Raw genomic sequence first — 18,560 nt, 5'->3', positions numbered from 1 at the left:
TTTTTTTTTTTTTTTTTTTTTTTTTTTCAATTGCATATCTAGCTAGCGTACGAAATGTTTCATTTCATTCTCGTGTGCCGTATGCATGAGTCCCAGTATTATCAAAAGAGAGTAACATGAATTAGAGAGCTACAGGCGGCAAAAGAGCAGAGAACATCTTGCATCTGGAGTGCCTTTTGCTCTCGTGCCGTACACCTCGCGGCGTCTATCTAGTGTACTTGCTGTGGCCATTTCCACTGTTATAGTAGGTAGAGCCGTCGGGATTGGAATAATAATAGCTTCCATTACTATAAGGCCATTAGTATTGAACATTGGGACCAGCTCCTCGCTCTCCAGAGTGTGACGGAGGTGAGTCCGAAACCTACTTGTTTGAGTAATGATAGGAATTTTGATTGGGGGCACTGGCGCCATAGTCACGGTTACAATAGTGGTTTCCCTTGAAAATGTCAGTATGGACAGCATCTTTACTGAAGTCGGAACAATTAACAGACGAGCGAGAGAGCGAGGCACATCAAAGAGCACTGCCGGAGCGAAAAGAAATACCCACCTGACTGTCGGTGCCACTACCCGTCACACTGTACGAGTTTCCTCCATAGCCGGTGCGAGACGAAGAATCTCCGCTGTTACTATTCTCCTTCGGCATTTTCGTAGTAAAGAACTGTGTACTTCTTGTTGTGAAGGCTGGAGAGAATATGAAGATCAAGATGAAGTTGGAAATGAAGCTCTCGGGTGCGAGATTCAGGGTTTTGTGGGGAAGAAGAGGGGACGGGCCAGGGTCCTAGATATATCCCGCAACGGGCAGCGGCTGCAAAGCTACTTCCTATTACAGATTAGGCTAATAATCACAATCAATCTACAATTCACATATTTCCTATCCATTAATCACTCTACCAGTGATTTGTAAATGCTTTTTTCATTCTTAACAACCTTCAGGCCAATCTGAGAGATTGTGTCACTGAGCATTCGGTTGGTTTGTTAGGCTCTTGGACCAAACAGCGGGAAAAGGCTTCCCGAGCGGGAGCTACCCGAACTCAAGATCGACAGCCAGGTTAAGCGAAGCCTAGCCGAACTTGTAGACAGGATTTAGCAAGGGCGTAACGGAGACTCTTTTGCATCCAACGATGTGACGCCCTTTGCTCCTCGATCAGAGAGCATTGAGAGCCTGAATGTTGAACAGCAGTGAAGAAGTGAAAGCTTTGACTCTCCTCAAGACTCTGACTGGTTTGACATCGATAGCTGAAACAATCTAGGATCACTGTTACCTCGTCTAGTCTATCATTGTGCGATTGCTTGCTCAATCTCTAGAGTCTCCCGGAGCTTCTCCTACAAGCTGTTTCTTATCAGAATATAGCTTCGTTTGTCATGGGATTCATTTTTTGCACAAAATATTCTCCCTCTCTGGGCGAAAATTCCATTGTGTGTTCGCCGCTTCCTTTCTTACCTAAACCGTCCACCAGCGGGGTTTCGCCCTCGAGAAGAACGTAAGGGGCCAAGCCCCCTCGTTCTGCTGTTAAGGTCCTTTTCCTCAATACCTCCGCCCCTCCATATCTCTGATATACTCCCTCTAAGCGCATTAACCTTCAAATGGACAAATTGGCAAAGGTATCGTGGACCGCGGCGCGTCGTATGGCATTTTTCTCGCAGAAACGCGTCCCCTTTTCACGATGGCTGGGATAAGGATTGAAGTCACCCTTGATGAGGGGTGACCCCACAAAATGGCCTCGTGCCCCTGTTGATCATTCATTTTTTTTTTCGAAGTCAGTCGTTCCTTTGCCTCTGGTTGGTTTCGCTCGCTGGGTAATCGAGTTGCTTTTTGAGTATTGCGACAGAGCTTGACGCTCGTCGAGTTGGTTGTTGCTGGTATTTGCTTTTTTGTCTTCGTCGTTATTTCTAGAGCCAAGCTGCCAGTTCAGTTTTCGATCTTTTCCCAAAATGCTCTCATTATCCAACCAGAGCCCGAATTCCCTTCTTACACTCTCTTTTTGCCTCCTGTTTGTGGTTGCATCATGCGCGGGTCAGCACAATGCAAAAGAAGCCGAAGCCGTTCAAAAGCGTGACTTCCACATCGACATTGCTCCTTCGTCAACTTCACTACGTCTAACAACGAAGACATTAACGACGCAAGTTCCTGCACTCACGCTCTGTCCACTCACAGCGCCAATACTAACCTACTCACACACCCCAAATAATGTCACAGTAGCCCCTGTACACAACGCAACTTGCAAGACGGCTTTGCTCTCCGCTAGCATTCCTGCTTGCAACACGGCGATTCTCCTAGGGGCCGGATATGCAATTATCAGCGAGTGTACCCAGTCTATAACTTTCTCAGTGGACAAGGAGTTTGCTTTCTCTTCACACTCGTCAGAAGCTACTGCCACATCCAAACCAAGGTTTTTAGGCCTTTTTGCTCGTAAAGCAAAAGCTACAACAACCACCTCAAATGTTGGCATAGTCAACGCAACGTACTATGTTGCTTCCTGGCAGGATCTTGCCACAGGGGTCCCACGCACTGTGACGGTAAAGACGTGCCAGAGTACAGGGCTGCCCAGTTCTGGAGATGACCTCACCAGGAGAGACGATGGCGATGAAAAAGATGACAAGGATGGTGGAGATGATCATGATGACGACGGAGATTGCCAGACTGCTATAGAGGAGTGGACGGTTACAACGACAAGTTACGTTGGACACCGAGTTGCCGAGCTTCAAGTGTCCACTGATATAGCCGGGGTATGTCCATCTCTCTATAATTTCACACTATCCACGTGTTCTTGAATAAGAACTTGCGCATGTATCAATTTTATCGGGATGGTTACTGACTACCGAGAAATAGCCTATTGAAATTATATACGACTCCAACTCGACCGCCAAGATCCCCGCATCATCAACAACACCGTTCGCTCTCAACACAAGCGTCACATTTTCCTCTACTGTGACCATCCCGACAGTTGTCACATCAGTAGTGTCTCGTATAGCCCCCAATAGTACCTTGACCAAGACCATCACCGTCAGTCTTGTTGGGTGAGTCTTCCATTTTTTCTTTTTTTTTTCTTGTTTTTTTTTTATTAACAACTGCCTTTTCCCCCGCGAACTTTTTCCCCTTCGGTACCTGTCAAATTTTCATTCAACAATTGACGATATGGAATAAATCTAGCAATTTTACAACTACAACCACGCCTAAGACAACAATAACTCGTACTCATCCTGACCCGACATCAGCCTCATCATCCAAAGAACCCACAACAACCGTTACCTCCTTCTCGACCAGCACGACTACTGTCACTGTTATCCCACAGCCAGTAACCGTAACACCATCTCACGAGGACTTTACTGGGGGAGAAGGCTCTGAGCCCGGTCGAGGCGAAGGCGGAGGCGGAAGGGGTGCCGGAGGGCCCGGCGGCCACGGGGGCCCCAAGGCTCGAGTGCGCAGAAAGGCCGTGGCACAGGGATTAGACCTGTCGATGCTAGAAAAGGCGCTGCTGGCATTATAAAAACCCTCCACAATTTGACATTATAAATGTGCAAAGGAAGAGGGATTTACAGTTTTGGCGCGCAATGTTGGTTCCTTGATGGTTGATTTTTGAGCGGCCCACGTTTGAGTGTGCGAGGTCTTTCTATGATGGATGCATGCATGACTTGCCTGGAGTTTCTCGTTTTCTTTTGAGTTATGCCAGTTTATTTACATTTCATTATCTTTTCCTTCCGTATTTGGAGATAGCATGATACATTGTTTATGTACGTCCTGATCATATTTCATTATATCTTTTGCATTGACAAAGTATCAACTGCCTGCCCCTTTCATGCAAACATGCAGGAAGTGAATTGACTTCGTCTCCAGCTGCAATAAATGAGAAGTGATTTAGAGTGAAGTATGTGTTATTTAATTCCAGCCGGTAAAGCAGCATATTCGACATATGTACAACCATGCAAATACCCCCAATTTCAAAACCTTCCAAAAATCAACGCCGTAATATATAGAGCTAAAATGCAAAGAGCTCCTCAATGCGAGATGCCACAGCCCTTCCAACTCACGCAGTCCGCTCCCGTTTTCCTTTCGCTCTGATGTCCTCCTTTTTTCATCGTCATAAAACCAATATGATACAAAAAAACGGCACTACCAAGCCATTTCACAAGACAACAACAGGCAGAAAACAAAGAATCCGAAAAAAATTCCCTCTACCGCGCCTTGCCGCGCTCATTGACCAATCCCTCGTCCCCCGCGCGTTTGCGCTCCTTGTCCTCTTTGCGCGCCATCACACTTGCAATCCACTCCTCGATGTTCTCCTCCGCTTGTTCTGCCGAGCGGCCTGTGCCATCGACGCCCAGCCCGCCGCGGATCTTGCGTCTCATTTCGTCCAGCGTGCAAATATCAAATGCGTAGAGCGCGCCGCCGACAGTCATGATGCCGAGAGAGGTCACGTTGATGGTCGCAATGTTGAGGGCTTCCAGCGCGTCCATGGCGCCGTTGACTTTGCCCTGCGGCGCGGCATTGCTGGGGTGGTAGAAGGACGGGGCGCTGGCGAGGCGCCGTTTCGCGAGAGATCGCCGGGTGATGAGCGTGGAGATGAGGAAGAAGGTCGCGCCGCCGAAGAAAAGGGAGAGTTGTTTCCGCGTGCGCGTCGCGGGGGAGAGAAGCTCGGGTGGGGTCGTTGGAGTCGTTGGAGTCATTGGTGTTGTTGTGTTTGATGTAGGTGTAGCGGGTACTGTTGATGATGTTGATGCTGTTGCTGCTGCTGGAATCGTAGGTGGAGGTGACGGTGGTGAAGATGACTCGGCAGGGGGAGCAGCAGAGCCGCTGCCCGAGAACCAGGATGTTATTGATGAGAAGCCCATTATGTCTCAGATTTTGGGAAACTGAGGTTCAATGGTGTAGAGAAAGACAGTAGGGTGTGGCAGATTGTGGTCTAGAAGGTGTCGTGGTTTTTCCCGGTATGGCTCGGAGAGAGAGAGAGAGAGAGAGAGAGAGAGAGAGAGAGAGAGAGAGAGAGCAGGGATTGCCAGTTCGGAAGGTCCTTTAGAGACGGGCAGAGAGGATATCGCTATGCTAGAGCGCAAGACGAATTGCCCTGAATTATCCAAATGTCGCACAGTCGGTGTGATCAGTGTAGCTCTCCACAATGGCGAAGAGCAGACGAGTAGATATTTTCTGTCCTGGCGGATGTTGTAAATGCCAAGTGATCAGAGGGTCCATGGAGTTCTCCGTCGGCTTCGACCTTGTTCGTTTAGCGACAAACCGGGCGGTGAGAAAGAATCTGACAGGCTGCCAAAGAGAATTAAGGCACAAGATAGAAAGGGGAACAAAAAAGCACCTGCCCGTTAAACAGAGACCAAGGATAGCACTGAAATTCACGTTGATCTACAAAAAAGTGACCTTTAGTGACGAAATAAAAATAAGGAAATCATATAGTAGATATATATCTGCCATAAGACCAAAAAAAAACCATTGCTGATTCACCAGCCCCACGCGGGACTCGAACCCGCAACCTCGAGATTAGAAGTCTCGCGCGCTACCATTGCGCCAGCAGGGCAATGGTTGTTGAAAGGTTGGCTCATTTTACAATACTTGAAGCCATAGTGTGTGGCACTAGCGAGAACGTTCAACGTTTGTGTGGTGCGTCAGTGGGAGCGCTGCTGGGTGGGTCATCGCTTAGTCACGTAGGTAGGTAGGACTGAATGTTTTCATGTGAAGATACAGCAGGTAGGACAAAGCCTACTAAGATTTCAACAAAAGAGCAGCTCAAGCTGCCGGTTGATTCCAGAGCGAAAATGTCCTTTCCAAGAGATGTAAATGAAAAGAAAGTGGTATGATAGAAAAGGGCTTGAAATTTTGCACTATATCAAATAAAGGAGCCGGCCCGGTCCCATAATATAAATCTTGTCCTCCAATCAAGCCAAGGCCTACACAGGAGTTTACCACTTTTCATCCGAAGATAACAATAGCAACAAGAAAATCGGACGAAAGAAAGAAATAATATGCCCCTGCTAATGCAAATGCAAGCTAGATAAAAGGTCAAGTAGCCTAACAGCACTGCGGGATAAAGGTGGAATAAAAATTGTCGAAATACCCAATGGGGAAGAAAATGGATGAGGAAATAATGCAAGGAACAGAGTGAAAGTAATGAAATTACGATGACAATAGACCATCGCAGTAATCCTTGGAGAAAAAAAAAAGTGTGTAAAAACACGCAAAAGCTTAAGCTCCACAGAATGGTATATGCAGGAAAATGAAGTAAAAAAATCGAAAGTAATGGCAATGCGTAACTGGTTGCAATGGATTTAATGAAAGTTTAGAGGCGCCGCCCTGCGGACATCCGCTGGTATCATTGCGTAGAGAAGTCCACTTGGAAAACCGATACCGTTTAAATGTTGCTCGAACCATATGGGCCGCCTCCGGAGGGGTACGGGCCAGCTGCTCTTGCACCACGGCCACGACCCCTTGAAGGAAGCTCGAAGTCGGGGTTTCCACCAAGCAACACATCCTCTCGCTGCTGTACGGGTTTTCGAGTTGGCGGCATCATGTTGGGTGGCGGCGGCGGAGGGTGCCAATTGGGGTTGACTGGGCGCTGAGACACCGAAGTGAAATGGCTGATATCACTGGCAGCTGGCGACCGTGCGCCCTCGTGAAGGTCTTCGTATGAGTGATGCTCCGCAAGGTTAGGATCAGGTTGAGACGCGACAGGAACAGTTGGCCCAATCTCATATCCAGGCATCAGCGACGAGGGCATGTGACCTCCCGGAATGGCTTCAGGTTCCACAAATCTATAATCCACGTCCTCGTAGTAGTCGTCGCTGGAACCCACTCGCCTATGTTGCGGATTGTCTTGAACCGGCATTGGGGGAGGGCTGGCGGGAAGCTCAACAGGACCCTGGACGAGGGCCTCTTCATGAGGCTGAATCGGGGGCGGCGGGGTTGGGGCGACGTTAGGAACCGAGGGGCTCGCATTTCTGCTTCTGTTCCATGCCGCTCTTGGAGGAATATAGGCCCTGGGATTTTCGGTCAGCATGAATATCTTATTACGTCAGGAACGGGGGGACTTGCGGTTCTTCAACCTCCGGCAGTGCTCCAGGCATTGGCCCAGGGAGTGCAGGGCTGCCTCCACGGGGAAGTGGGCTAGAGCGTTGACCCTGAGATAAACCACTACCGCCCACAATTTGATGTCCAGGGCCCGCAAAGGATGGATTAGAAGTAGCGGCATCCATTTCTATTGCCTGCCCGACAGGACCTTCGCCAGGTCCAACAGGAGATAATCCTGGAGGAGGTGATCGTCTAAGGGCCAGTTTTTGGTCGGAAGGGCCCATGACTGGGCCAGGCGACGCCCTTGGACCTGGGATGCCGCCATATAGCATTGGAGGCGGACCTTGACGGAAGGAGCCATTCGGTCCTGGCGGAGGTCCGTATGGACCCGAAGGTGGATAAGGTCCATTCGGTCCAGGAGATCCTCTTCCTCGGGGACCTACCGAGCCGTTCGATGGCATACGAGGGAATTGCCCAGGACCAGGACTACCTCTTCCACGTGGAGGTCCATATGGGCCGGGATACGGGCCTGGATAAGCACCCGGGCTGCCTCTGCCTCGAGGAGGTCCATATGGGCTAGGGGAAGGACCTTGATAAGGTCCAGGCCCAGGCCCAGGCCCAGGCCCTGGAGAGCCCCTTCCTCGCGGCGGGCCATTGTAGCCTGGCGGAGGTCCACGGAAAGCTCCAGGAGGCGGCGACCTTCCGTAGTCACCACGTGGAGGATACATGCCACGGCCTCGGCCTGCACCGGATGGTGGGCCCCCAGAGCTGTTCGAATAAATCGAAGGGCTTACGGTTTGGGCACGCAAGGATGGGTCAGATGGACCCCGGCGCATACCCGCCGGCGGCGGCATTGGTCCAGCGTGAACGGGACCATCAGGGGAAATTGCAATACCAACGTTGTCAGGCGGCGATTGAACGGTCGGATTCAACGGTCTCTGATCTTCAGTGCTAGCACGGTCCTTGGGCTCCACATCAAAAGTGGCAAACTGAGGTAGCTTGTCTGGGTTGCTCGACGTTCCTGACAAAGGCGCAGTCGATTGACCACTGAGCGGCGGGGGAGAGTCAGCGCGGGCTAGACTGGTTTGCATGTTGCTGTAGTAATTCTGTCCGTTCATCTCGGCATTTTCGGCAACCCGCTTTCGCTTTGCCCTGCGACTAACGAGAGTCCGGCGCATAGCGCAACTGACAATGCCACTGGCGACGATCAGAATGGTGGCTGCGAGAACGATCCATCCTCCCCATCGCATATGGGGAACAAAAAGTAGTATATCGACGAGGAATGCAAGTAGAGAAACGAGTAAAGTAGGCAGCGTAAGGATCAGTAGGAAGAGAAGGTAGCGCGGCGAATGAGAAGGAGAATGGAAGTGGGCGGTCAGCGAGAGAATGAGCAATATCAGGGTGAGGAAGGCCGCTATGGGGTGGACAATCAAAATGGATGAGAGCGAGCGCCGGCTTGTCGACGGCAAGGAAAAGTCATTTTCCGTATTTGAAAACAATCCATCTGAGAAGAAATGTCAGTAAAAATTCCAAGTGAGATGCCGCGTGCCCGACAATTCTACATATGACCATTCCCGGCTATTCCATAACAGCCGAAAATTCAAAGGTCTCCAAGGATAAAGACAGGTTTCAAGGACTGAAGCGTACCAGTGTTATAGCCCACCCCGATGCTGCTGCATTGATCGCCCTTACAATATCCAAACACGCCAAAATCTACACCATTGTATGTAGCCAGCGGAATCGCCTTAATGATCGGTGTTGAAATGGTAGAGAGAAGCAGGAGCACAAAGGCGGCGAGAAGGAGGACAGAAAGCGGCGTCGCCGGGCGGAACATGATGAGACGCGCAGAGGGTAAGGCCCATCCAACGTGTTCAGACGTGTTTCTTTCAATTGTATTACGAGAATGGAATAAGCACTTGATTTTCTTTCAAGAATATATCGTGTGGAAGAAAATCGTGAGTTCGGTATCGGCGCGGTCTAAGGAGTGACAGTAGTTGAGAACGAGCGCGGATGTGATGACAACATTGGAGAAAGGACGCCCCGATCAGCAAATTATGGTGTAAGAATCATGAGCGCCCGCACTGCGCCAGGCGATGGGAGCGAAAATGAGAAGAGAAGGAACAGCAAGGTAACGAGAGTCGCGGCCCAGAACCGGTGGTGAGGATTGGGGGGGGCTGATGGCAGGTGATTGAAAGGGTGGGCGGGCGGTTTGAGTTCCCCGGGTAGTTCAACTCTTGATTAGGGAGTTGCAAAGCCACACTCCCCGACACAAGCGGTTTAGCACCCGCTCGTGCAAACGTGGTCTCGGTCGATCTTCTCCACGCCAACCAAGAGGGAAGACACCTCAAAGATACACAACTATGAAGGTAAAGCCCGACTCTTCTCCAGAAAGGGGAAGCACTACCTCTTCTTGTCGGAATTTTGCAAGTAAATCACACAATCTGATGCCAGGAACGGCAGGTGTCAAGGCTGACTAGCCAAAATGGGAGAGAAGGGGTCAAGGGAAACCTGTCAATAGGACCCTCGACGGGCTCTTGAGTGTATCTGCCAATAGAAGACGACGAAGGCGTGTTCTCAGGGGTTTCTGTTGCCGTTTGGTCGTCCGATAACCTGATAAGAGTGGGACCGGTGTCGCTGTTTAGTGCAAGTTCTAGCCTATCATCAGTTATAATGTCTGCCAAACTGTGTCACGGCCAATGATATTCAGCTCAGCGTTGAGAATGAAAATCAAGAAATGTCCCTGCAGAAATGCAGGATATATTTGTCCGATCTATCACAGCAGCGCATACAAAGTACGTACCTACCTTATATCTTTGATGCTTGCAATCAATCACGTGACTGGAACTGGGGAATGTGCCCAGCCTTTATTGATCTTGCCTCCGATGGCCCGTCGGAATAAAATCTTTTGATTCTAGGCACATTTCAGATCTATGATTATCAGTACTCTTTGAAGAAGGAACTAGGTAAATTCGCAACCTACCGGTGAGTTCTTTAATCCAAATTCGCCAAGCGTAAAGAAAAGATAAGTTAGTGCTCGTGTGTCATTTCCCACGTTCACACCGCAGGCACAATGGTGAAATTATTCAGACTTGATTCAGATAGTGACCGTAAAGCTTCTTATTGTTTTTCTTCTTTCTCAAGTCGCAGTAATTATATAAAAGTCTACTCCGTAGGGAGGAGGTGATTCGAATGTGGTGTGCTATCAAGCAGATGTAACACTAAAGGTGAGATAATCTGATAACTTAAAGATCCGCCTGTCGGTCGGATCGGAGGAAGCGAATCGGCCGAAGGGTCCGGGGGAGAGTCCGACACAGAGGAAATATGAGGAAGAAGCGATGGACATCATCATCGTCACCACCTTCGACTCTGGTTGTACGACGCCCAACATATACCAAACCTTTAGAATTTATCTGTTAACTTGTCCAAGTCATCCAAGGGCTGCCTGACGCCCTTTACCAGCAATGAATCCAGTCAGGATCAATCCGCTGTCCTTTTGTAGAAAAGGGCAGTCCCGGCTATGGTCTCAATGTCAGGCAACCTCGTCAGCAATTCGTCGAAGAGGCGTCCAATCTCAGGCTTTTCAACCATTTATTCCTCCGCCTCCTAGCTCCCTCCCAAAACCGCGCCCTCCCAAGACTTATCGACGAACACGAAGATGGGGGAAGCGTTTCATTTATTTAGGTCTAGGGATCGGCATTGTCTATGCCGTCGATAAGCAGTTCTATTATTCTTCCATCTCTCGCAGTACACGAACCTTTGCACTCGGAACCCTTGTGGCTCTGGATTATAAGATAAATTTCCGTGCGCAACCTATCTTCGCTGAATCGATTCCAGCATTACATGCCCGTAATGCACAACGTCTGTTTGATCTGCTACGGGAAAATGGAGGTCTCTACCTGAAAATTGGACAGGCAATTGCGATGCAATCTGCCGTTCTTCCGCCAGAATTTCAACGCATGTTTCAAAAAATGTTTGATGATGCACCTCAGAATGACTGGGAAGACGTTGAAGCGGTAATTCGTGAAGATTTCGGAAAGAGCCCGGAAGAGGTCTTTGGGGTGAGTTTTACGGGTGAGCCTGGCAAGGGATTGATGGAGAGGAAAGCGAGGGCTAGTGCAAGCGTTGCACAGGTACACTGGGCGCGCTTGGCAGATGGAACAGAAGTCGCTGTCAAGGTACAAAAGAAGGAGATTGCGCAGCAGGTTGGTTGGGATTTGTGGGCCTTCAAGTAAGTTTAGAACCCTGCCCCCGAAATAGCGGACTCGGGCAATTAACATTAGTTCTAGGGTTGTGATGAAGGTTTATTCCACGATTTTTGATCTCCCACTGTACAGTCTAGTCCCTTATATTACCGAACGTCTTCAGCTGGAGACCGACTTCGTCAATGAAGCCAACAATTCCGAACGTATGGCAGAGCTCATTGCCAATGAGCCTCGCTTACGAGGAAAAGTCTACATACCTAAAGTTTTTCGCGATCTTAGCTCCAAGAGAATCATGACTGCCGAATGGATCGAGGGTGTTCGACTTTGGGACAAGGAAGCGATCACAGGAAGATGGCTTGGTAGTGGGCGACAGGGAAGTCCGGGTTGTCATGGAACGCCTCTGGACCGACCGGGCCTCGACGTATCGGAGGATTCCTTGCGGGCAAATTCGGTCAACGGCGAGCTCAAGCCCCGGCGCGACCATTGGAAGGGCAAGACTGGCAAGGGTGGTCTTGGACTTTCGCTCAAGGAAGTCATGACTATTATGGTCGATCTTTTCTCTGCTCAAATGTTCTTATTTGGAGTGATTCATGCCGATCCACATCCTGGTAATATCTTTGTTCGCCGAACACCTTCAGGAAGGGCCGAATTGGTTTTGATTGATCATGGTCTCTATGTTGAGGTTGCACCCAAGCTGCGACATCAATATGCCCTTTTCTGGAAGAGCTTGATGACCTTTGACAACAAGACTCTTGGAAAGATTGTTAATGAGTGGGGTATCCACGACGTGGATATCTTTGCATCGGCTACTCTGATGAAGCCTTATACCGGCGGTGACATGTCCACCTCTAGAAGTATCAGGAAGGGTCTGCGAGGCAAAGAAGAAGCCGAAAAAATGTACGAAATGCAGCAGAAGATGCGAAAGGGTATCAAGGAAATCCTGGGTGACGAGGAGAAGTGGCCACGAGAGCTCATCTTCATTGGCCGGAATCTTCGCATTGTGCAAGGCAACAACCAGTATCTGGGGTCACCAGTGAACCGGATCAAAATCACTGGTAACTGGGCGTCACGTTCGCTGGTGGACTCACCAGATCTAACTCTCTCTCAAAGGCTCGGCAATTTGGGTCGTCACCTCATTTTCAAGTTTGTCATGTTTTCCAGTGACGTGTATTTTTACGCCAGCAAGGTGAAGCAGTTCTTTGGCATAGGCCGGGGAATGGAGGACGAAATGGAAAACCAGATGAAGCATATTGCAAAGGATTTTGGCATTGAGCTCAACCACGGCGTTTTTGAAGGTTAGATATCAACAATTTAGACTCAAGGCATCTGTAGAACCGGTCAAGCCGAAATGAACATAACTCTTCTCCGATAAAACTAAATTTTCTAGCCTGCCTGACATGTTCTTCAGGATGCTCTGGTCGTATTGCACGTTGCATGCACTCTTAGTCTCTTGCTAATGCTCATCGACGTGAATTTGCAGGCACGTGTTCAACAATTACCTGTGCTGCGTATTTCTGCAAATAAGGACAGTGACGTGATGTTTGTCTTCAACGCCGTGAAGGATATGTCGGAAACGTGCAGCTGAGCTCGCCAATACACTCCTTGACGAAAACTATTCCCAACTTACACCCCGTCACCACAATACACGTGCTCGAGCGTCACTGTTCCAAAGTGACGAAGATGCACCTTTGCTGCCTAGGATCCGAACATAAAAGGCCCCAAGCTCCCGCCCAAATTTCGCTCTCTTGTTCTTCTTTCCCAACATCTCAACCATTTGCTACGAATTTTCGAACAATTTTCGCAATTGAAATCCACTACATATCTCACTTTCCATTCTTAAATTAATCATTCAAAGAATCAAAACAACTTCAAACAGTACCATCTACAACGTAATACAACACACACTATCAATAAACATCAACAACAAACTCTTGGCAAGCTGGGAGAGAGACTCTGGTATAGCTTCCAAGATACCAGAGTTTATTTCGACATAGAAAAGAGCTTGCTCTGCTCAAGTCATACTCCAAGGCCTCTCCTCTTCAGGGGCTTGTCGGTGATGCACAAGCATTATCACCAATTATCTTCTCTTGAAACGATGTATACTTGCACAATACGGTTGTTTTCTAATAATAAACATGAAATCATACCGACGACAATACAGAGTAGATGGCCACATCCGACCGCTCCAGTCTTGCTCGCCCGCAATTTCATGTTTTCTCGTAACTGCGACCTTGTCTATTTAGCAAGCTACTACGGACCAAAGCAGCTATCGAATTGGTTGCGCTTAATATTGTAGTCAATTTGACAGTTGCAACTATCAAGAGACCACGGCATTAGCCAGACGGTAGTCCTCCATAATACTGGTGGGCTCGAACCGTCTGGTGCTATGCAGGACAAACAAAAAACTCCTGGAATTCCACATATCTCGGGAGTACATCACCATGCCGAGTAGCCACCACTCCAGGCAAAAGATCCTTTCAACCATACAGTTCATCAGGACGGTGGTTTCCGAAGCATGCATGCTCGGAGACTATGTTTCGTTGGCTGCCGCATTCCTGATATTCAGGAACGTCACCCTGTCATACTTAATAGTCCGCTGTAGACCTCTCCAATAATCCATTGACAACTATAACCAGGATTCGATGCGGCTTTCTAACTTGCTGTTCACCTTGGTGGAGCAAGCATCTGAATATTACTCTCAAGAACTTCTTTAAGACGAGTTGATTCCGACAAATCAGTTCGTTTTTGGGCTGCAGATTGCACTGAGTGGAACATTTGGCAGTTGGAATTTTCCGTCCACTTGCGTAACATTTCCTTGAGCTCAAGCTGAAATATCGCAGTGCTGATGCTGTTTGCAAGTTCTACACTTTTGAAAAAATAGAACTGCTACTTTGGGAAAATGGAAAGAACCTTCTTCTTTCTTTTGAGACATTGAAAGCACATATTGTGCAAGTCACGAGCGTGGAGATCACCTGTTCCAACCTATCCTTGTTTCTCGAATCTTATAAGAAAATTAAGATTGGTATCAACACAAATAACTCAACGTAAGCGCAAAGCGCCCATGTTGAAGAGCATGCCATCGATGTTCCTCAATTACCCGTTTCATACATGAAACATCAAAAGTGTTTGATAAATGACAAACACTACGACCAAAGAGAGTATGCCTGACGGTGTATCTGGAGTCAATGCCTTTCAGGCATGAAAAGAAACAGGATTCTAAAAGCCAGAGGTTGGCTAGGTGCTGACAATTCTCTTGGCGTTTGAGCGAAACGTACAAGTCTCAGAATTTTCTGACATTCAACGGCGCCAATGCAAGATTTGCATAAAAGGCCAGGATCGGAATCGACTACTGGACTCCATTGCGGGTGGTTTTGGGGGGAAATCACAGAGTCCAGGCCAAATAAATCCCGGGAAGATTTACGTTCTTCATATTTTGCCTCTGTGCAGCGTTATACAATGCGGGAAGAACATGTTGTCCGGGTTTGCACTTATTTTGCAAGATTCTTGCATTGAAAGTTCCAATTCGACAGCTCCAATTCGACAGCTCAGTTCTCGAAATAACCTTTTGCGATCTTTATAAACCACAAGAAACATTTGAAGAGGTATCACTGTAATAGAAATCTTGGTATTTCACAATTTTTTCTCATAATGCGGCCTTGTCTGTTTACCAAGCTGCTTCGGACCAAGGCTGCAATCGACCTGGTTGCGCTTAATATTAGCCCTGGGCAATTGCTCAATAGAGACCAATCGCTTCTGACGATGGGTTGCGCCCGGGCGGAATAAGCCCGCGGTGACAGTTAAAGCTTGAACTAACATCACGCTTACCATAGCAAGGGGTACAGCGGGCCAAAGACCTATCGGCACCGCTGGACTGCGCCGTGCTCGGCGGGGCGGAAGAACCCTCAGGCCATGACTTTGAACGGTTTCAAAGATTATAAAACAACAACCATAAAACGAGACTCGTATCCAACGGGCGATGAAACTACAGTTTGTAAAGAAGCAGCCGAGAAGCAGAAGTCGGTGTCGGTGCTTAGTCCTGACTCATGGACTAAGTTGACTTGTCCAGGCACTCTCAATTCGAATTCTTGAATGCAAATTATGCTGTCTGCACTGAAGCGTTAGTACTTATCGAACTTGCTAATCATTGGAACTCTAATGAAAAGATTACTATCTTGAGCTCGAAAGTTGGAAGAACAGGGAACCGGAGCTTTGGCTCTGGATACAAACACGCGCAAAAACACGATGTCTTCATGACTGGACATTAATAAAATATCCTCAATAGTCTCCTTAAGTCTTATATTGAGGCAAAGAGAGTCCAGAGCGACTGCGGAGAATTACTGGAGATCTGGCACGACGCCTTGGCCGTGCTGTTTCGGTCCTGGCAAGCAAGTCTGCCTTACTTCCGATCTCAACGGCTCATGCGAAAAAAGAAAGCTGAAGGACCGGAAGCCTTCATCATCGGGTCCGCGAATTTATCCGTTTTCTTTTAATTCTGGTTCCACCATATGTTTCACGTTAGAAAAATAAAATTTGAAGAACTTTCTACTCACTCCATTCAGAAAGCTTCCCAAACCAGACACTCCTTCCCTACGGGGAGAAAAGCAGAGAAGCTTCCATGCCAACGGTTTGTCCGAGAGTTTGCGAAAGAGAACGTCGAAACTCCCGGAAACATGTTCAAAATCCGAATTCCACTTCGAAATCCGAAAGCCTACTCGAACCAGATCAACTGCTGCTGACAAGTGAATGGGGAGTTCAATGAAGCAGACATTGAGTGACGTGGCTGCACCGCTGCGGCTCTTAACGCCCCTTCCTTCTGACTTGACCGTCACGAAAACCAGAGAGTCGCAAGACTGTTATACAGTTATGCTACGGTGGTTGCCATCAAAAACTACAAAAGGCAGGCACATTTCACCTGCGCCTTGAGGAACACGCTACAGCAAAAAATTTAAAAAATTCCTGGTGGATACACAACCGGCGAAGGAGGGGAACTATCCCCAATGAGAACATAGGAGACCCAGCTTGAAACATTCTTCTTTGAACATTCTTCTTGTAACAAAGTGTTATATTTAATCCATTACAACGCTATTGGTCTTGCCGAAAATGTTTTAACAATATCGTTTAGCCAGGCTACTCATAATCGGTAGCTCCAATCATACTAAAGCTTGTTTGGTCTAGAGTTCGAACACCTCAACATTTGGCTGGGTAGTTCCCAATAATCCATTGCTGGATATATTACTTCTTTTTTTATTTAACTTTTAAATAACGCTGAAGTTGATTTTCAGAATGAAACCCCAGGGAGAAAGACGGCAGAGGATTCTTGGCTCGGATCGATCCACCAAATAAAACTATTTGTATTTGAAACTCAAACGCTCCTTTAGAAGGAGTACACTGTACACTGTACGCCGAACGGGGGAAGCTTATTGGAGGACCCTGGACAAATGACTGCCCTTCAGCATCGAACCCTGTTGCTTCTAGGCCTTGATTGTTTATCAAACAATCAAAGATGGGTGCTGCCTTCTTGATGTTCGGCCTGTGGGTCTTCAGGCCGACTATAGACCGCCATGACCTTGTGCGGTTTATCAACATGTTACATGGCAAATTTAAAAAGCCAATATTGCAAGATGCTAGATAAGATCAATATTGTTTCTTTTGTTCATAAAGTTCATAACGTCCTTGACGAAACAGAAATGAAGTTGCCGTTCTAAGTTTTTTTGAAAACAACCTGACTTTCGCAATCCGATGGAGAGCATTCGAGTATATTTATTACTGGAAAACATATCATGATATCAAGGCTCAACCCGATATCAGAATGCACCAGTGGCAATAGAATGCCAGGAACAAAGAATTATAGAACCCCAACTACGGACCAAATCATCTGTTGGGCCTAGCCCTTTCCACACTCAGCCTAAGGGCGTGGTCTGGAAATCTATACCATTTGAAACTCTGAGATTTACTTCTTTCACGGAATCTCAGCTGAGAGTAGAGACTGAGAGTATTCGCTCCTCCCAGGAAATTTAAAAAATGGATCGACGTGCGGCCGTGCGTCGTGGATTAGAACTCAACTGAACGAGTTAAAGAGCTCGAAGAAACTGGAGAGACTCATGAGACAATCCAACAATAGGAGTCCCAAATGGGGAATATCCGGATATGTCGAGGAGGCAAAACAACTTCGCAGCCAAGAAAACGTCAGAAAATGTTGTCTGTGTGGCTGTCTTCTACCTAGTGCTTTTCTTTATATGCAGGTCTCGATAAGTTACCTCGCTGGCTGGAAATTGATGACAACCTCCTATGACCCTCGTGCTTTGGCTCTGTCAAGACTCAAGTCACTCAAGATCAATCAGAGGTTCAGGACCCTAGAACACACTTGGTCTCAAATTAATGCTGAGGCATGTATTAGCTGTTCCAGCGTTTGAAAACTGCTTTGGGTGGCTGGATAATGACACTTAAAAAGGTCCAAGAATGGACCAAAAAAATCAAGAAAGCTGCAAAGGTAGCAAAAAATGCAAACACTAATCCACCTAAACACAAGGTAAAAAGGCAACACCATTGCCCTAGGCAAGGTATAGGTAGAGATGGAAATTGTAGATGGAAGCACTCAAGAAATGGGAATGTCTTTTGAAGATTTGTAGATGTTTGCAAAGACATATTTGACAAGCTTGATCAGTCCGAACCACGAGTGGACTCTGAGGAGGCAAAGAATATTTGTCCTCTGGAAAAAAGAAGTGACACTATCGAATATGTCCGCTTGCTCTGCTTTTCTGAGTTAAACAAATTGGGGAGTCGGGGCTTGTTGACAGGCGGCAGGAAGCCTGATCAAGGTGTTGTCTTTGGATCCTACAAGCAGTCCAGCAAATGTCTGGCTTGTGTATTTTCGCTGCTGTAGCAGACTCGGACAATAATCAATCTAGGCTGGGTGGGGCTCAATGACAGTTCACCAAAGCAACCAGAGCATGGTATGCTTTTTGTTGTTTGCATAATGGGACAATGCACATGAGCTGGGTGTGCAAAAGCACAGAGCTTCAGTTGAGAATCTACGCTGCCACATACTGCAGACTGGGGTAGGATGATTCTGCTCCAAGACGAAATGCAAGTCTGGTTGCTGTTTGTCGGGATCAGTCAGAACTTTTGTTCCAAGAGGCGAGATTTGTAAAAACTGTTTGCAAAAGTCAAAGACCCATACTGCAGACTGGGGTAGGACAATGTCACAATTCTGCTCCAAGACAAAATGCACGTCTGGTTGCTGTTTGTCCAGCCCAGCTTGAACTTTTGTTCCTGGAAGGCAAAGATCGCAAGATCTATTTGCAAAAACTAAAGACCAGCTGATTTTCTGGCTGTTGTGCCTTGAA

General features: G+C 47.7%; 5 protein-coding genes and 1 non-coding gene across 6 annotated transcripts; 2 read left to right on the top strand and 4 right to left on the bottom strand.

Moving 5' to 3' along the window:
• Positions 1 to 28: 28 nt before the first annotated feature.
• On the bottom strand, positions 29 to 737 carry L228DRAFT_285131 (hypothetical protein). The gene is made up of 3 exons (XM_018336307.1): positions 548 to 737; positions 366 to 436; positions 29 to 287 (listed from the first exon to the last, which is right to left on the bottom strand). The coding sequence occupies exons 1-3, from the start codon at positions 641 to 643 to the stop codon at positions 206 to 208; spliced, it is 249 nt and encodes an 82-aa protein (XP_018185978.1). The 5' UTR covers positions 644 to 737; the 3' UTR covers positions 29 to 205.
• Positions 738 to 1,548: 811 nt separating this feature from the next.
• Positions 1,549 to 3,631, top strand: L228DRAFT_250108 (hypothetical protein). Its single transcript, XM_018333248.1, has 3 exons — positions 1,549 to 2,727; positions 2,831 to 3,018; positions 3,152 to 3,631. Exons 1-3 carry the CDS (start codon positions 1,933 to 1,935, stop codon positions 3,486 to 3,488), a joined length of 1,320 nt encoding a protein of 439 aa, XP_018185977.1. The 5' UTR covers positions 1,549 to 1,932; the 3' UTR covers positions 3,489 to 3,631.
• Positions 3,632 to 3,734: 103 nt separating this feature from the next.
• L228DRAFT_250107 (hypothetical protein) lies at positions 3,735 to 4,985 on the bottom strand. Its single transcript, XM_018333247.1, has one exon. It carries the CDS (start codon positions 4,828 to 4,830, stop codon positions 4,174 to 4,176), a length of 657 nt encoding a protein of 218 aa, XP_018185976.1. The 5' UTR covers positions 4,831 to 4,985; the 3' UTR covers positions 3,735 to 4,173.
• Positions 4,986 to 5,453: 468 nt separating this feature from the next.
• On the bottom strand, positions 5,454 to 5,525 carry L228DRAFT_t111. Its single transcript has one exon. It is a non-coding gene; the product is annotated as a tRNA-Arg (tRNA).
• Positions 5,526 to 6,356: 831 nt separating this feature from the next.
• On the bottom strand, positions 6,357 to 8,846 carry L228DRAFT_240943 (pali-domain-containing protein; the record flags this gene model as incomplete). Its single annotated transcript, XM_018331292.1, has 3 exons — positions 6,357 to 6,981; positions 7,016 to 8,516; positions 8,660 to 8,846. 3 exons carry the CDS (start codon positions 8,844 to 8,846, stop codon positions 6,357 to 6,359), a joined length of 2,313 nt encoding a protein of 770 aa, XP_018185975.1.
• Positions 8,847 to 10,354: 1,508 nt separating this feature from the next.
• Positions 10,355 to 12,585, top strand: L228DRAFT_263069 (ABC1 domain protein). Its single transcript, XM_018334462.1, has 2 exons — positions 10,355 to 11,240; positions 11,299 to 12,585. The coding sequence occupies exons 1-2, from the start codon at positions 10,474 to 10,476 to the stop codon at positions 12,512 to 12,514; spliced, it is 1,983 nt and encodes a 660-aa protein (XP_018185974.1). The 5' UTR covers positions 10,355 to 10,473; the 3' UTR covers positions 12,515 to 12,585.
• Positions 12,586 to 18,560: the final 5,975 nt, after the last annotated feature.

Source organism: Xylona heveae (genome assembly GCF_001619985.1).
Source record: "Xylona heveae TC161 unplaced genomic scaffold L228scaffold_10, whole genome shotgun sequence".
Lineage (NCBI taxonomy): Eukaryota > Fungi > Ascomycota > Xylonomycetes > Xylonales > Xylonaceae > Xylona > Xylona heveae.
The sequence above is the reverse complement of the archived record's forward strand: the minus strand, read 5'-3'. Positions and strand labels throughout refer to the sequence as shown.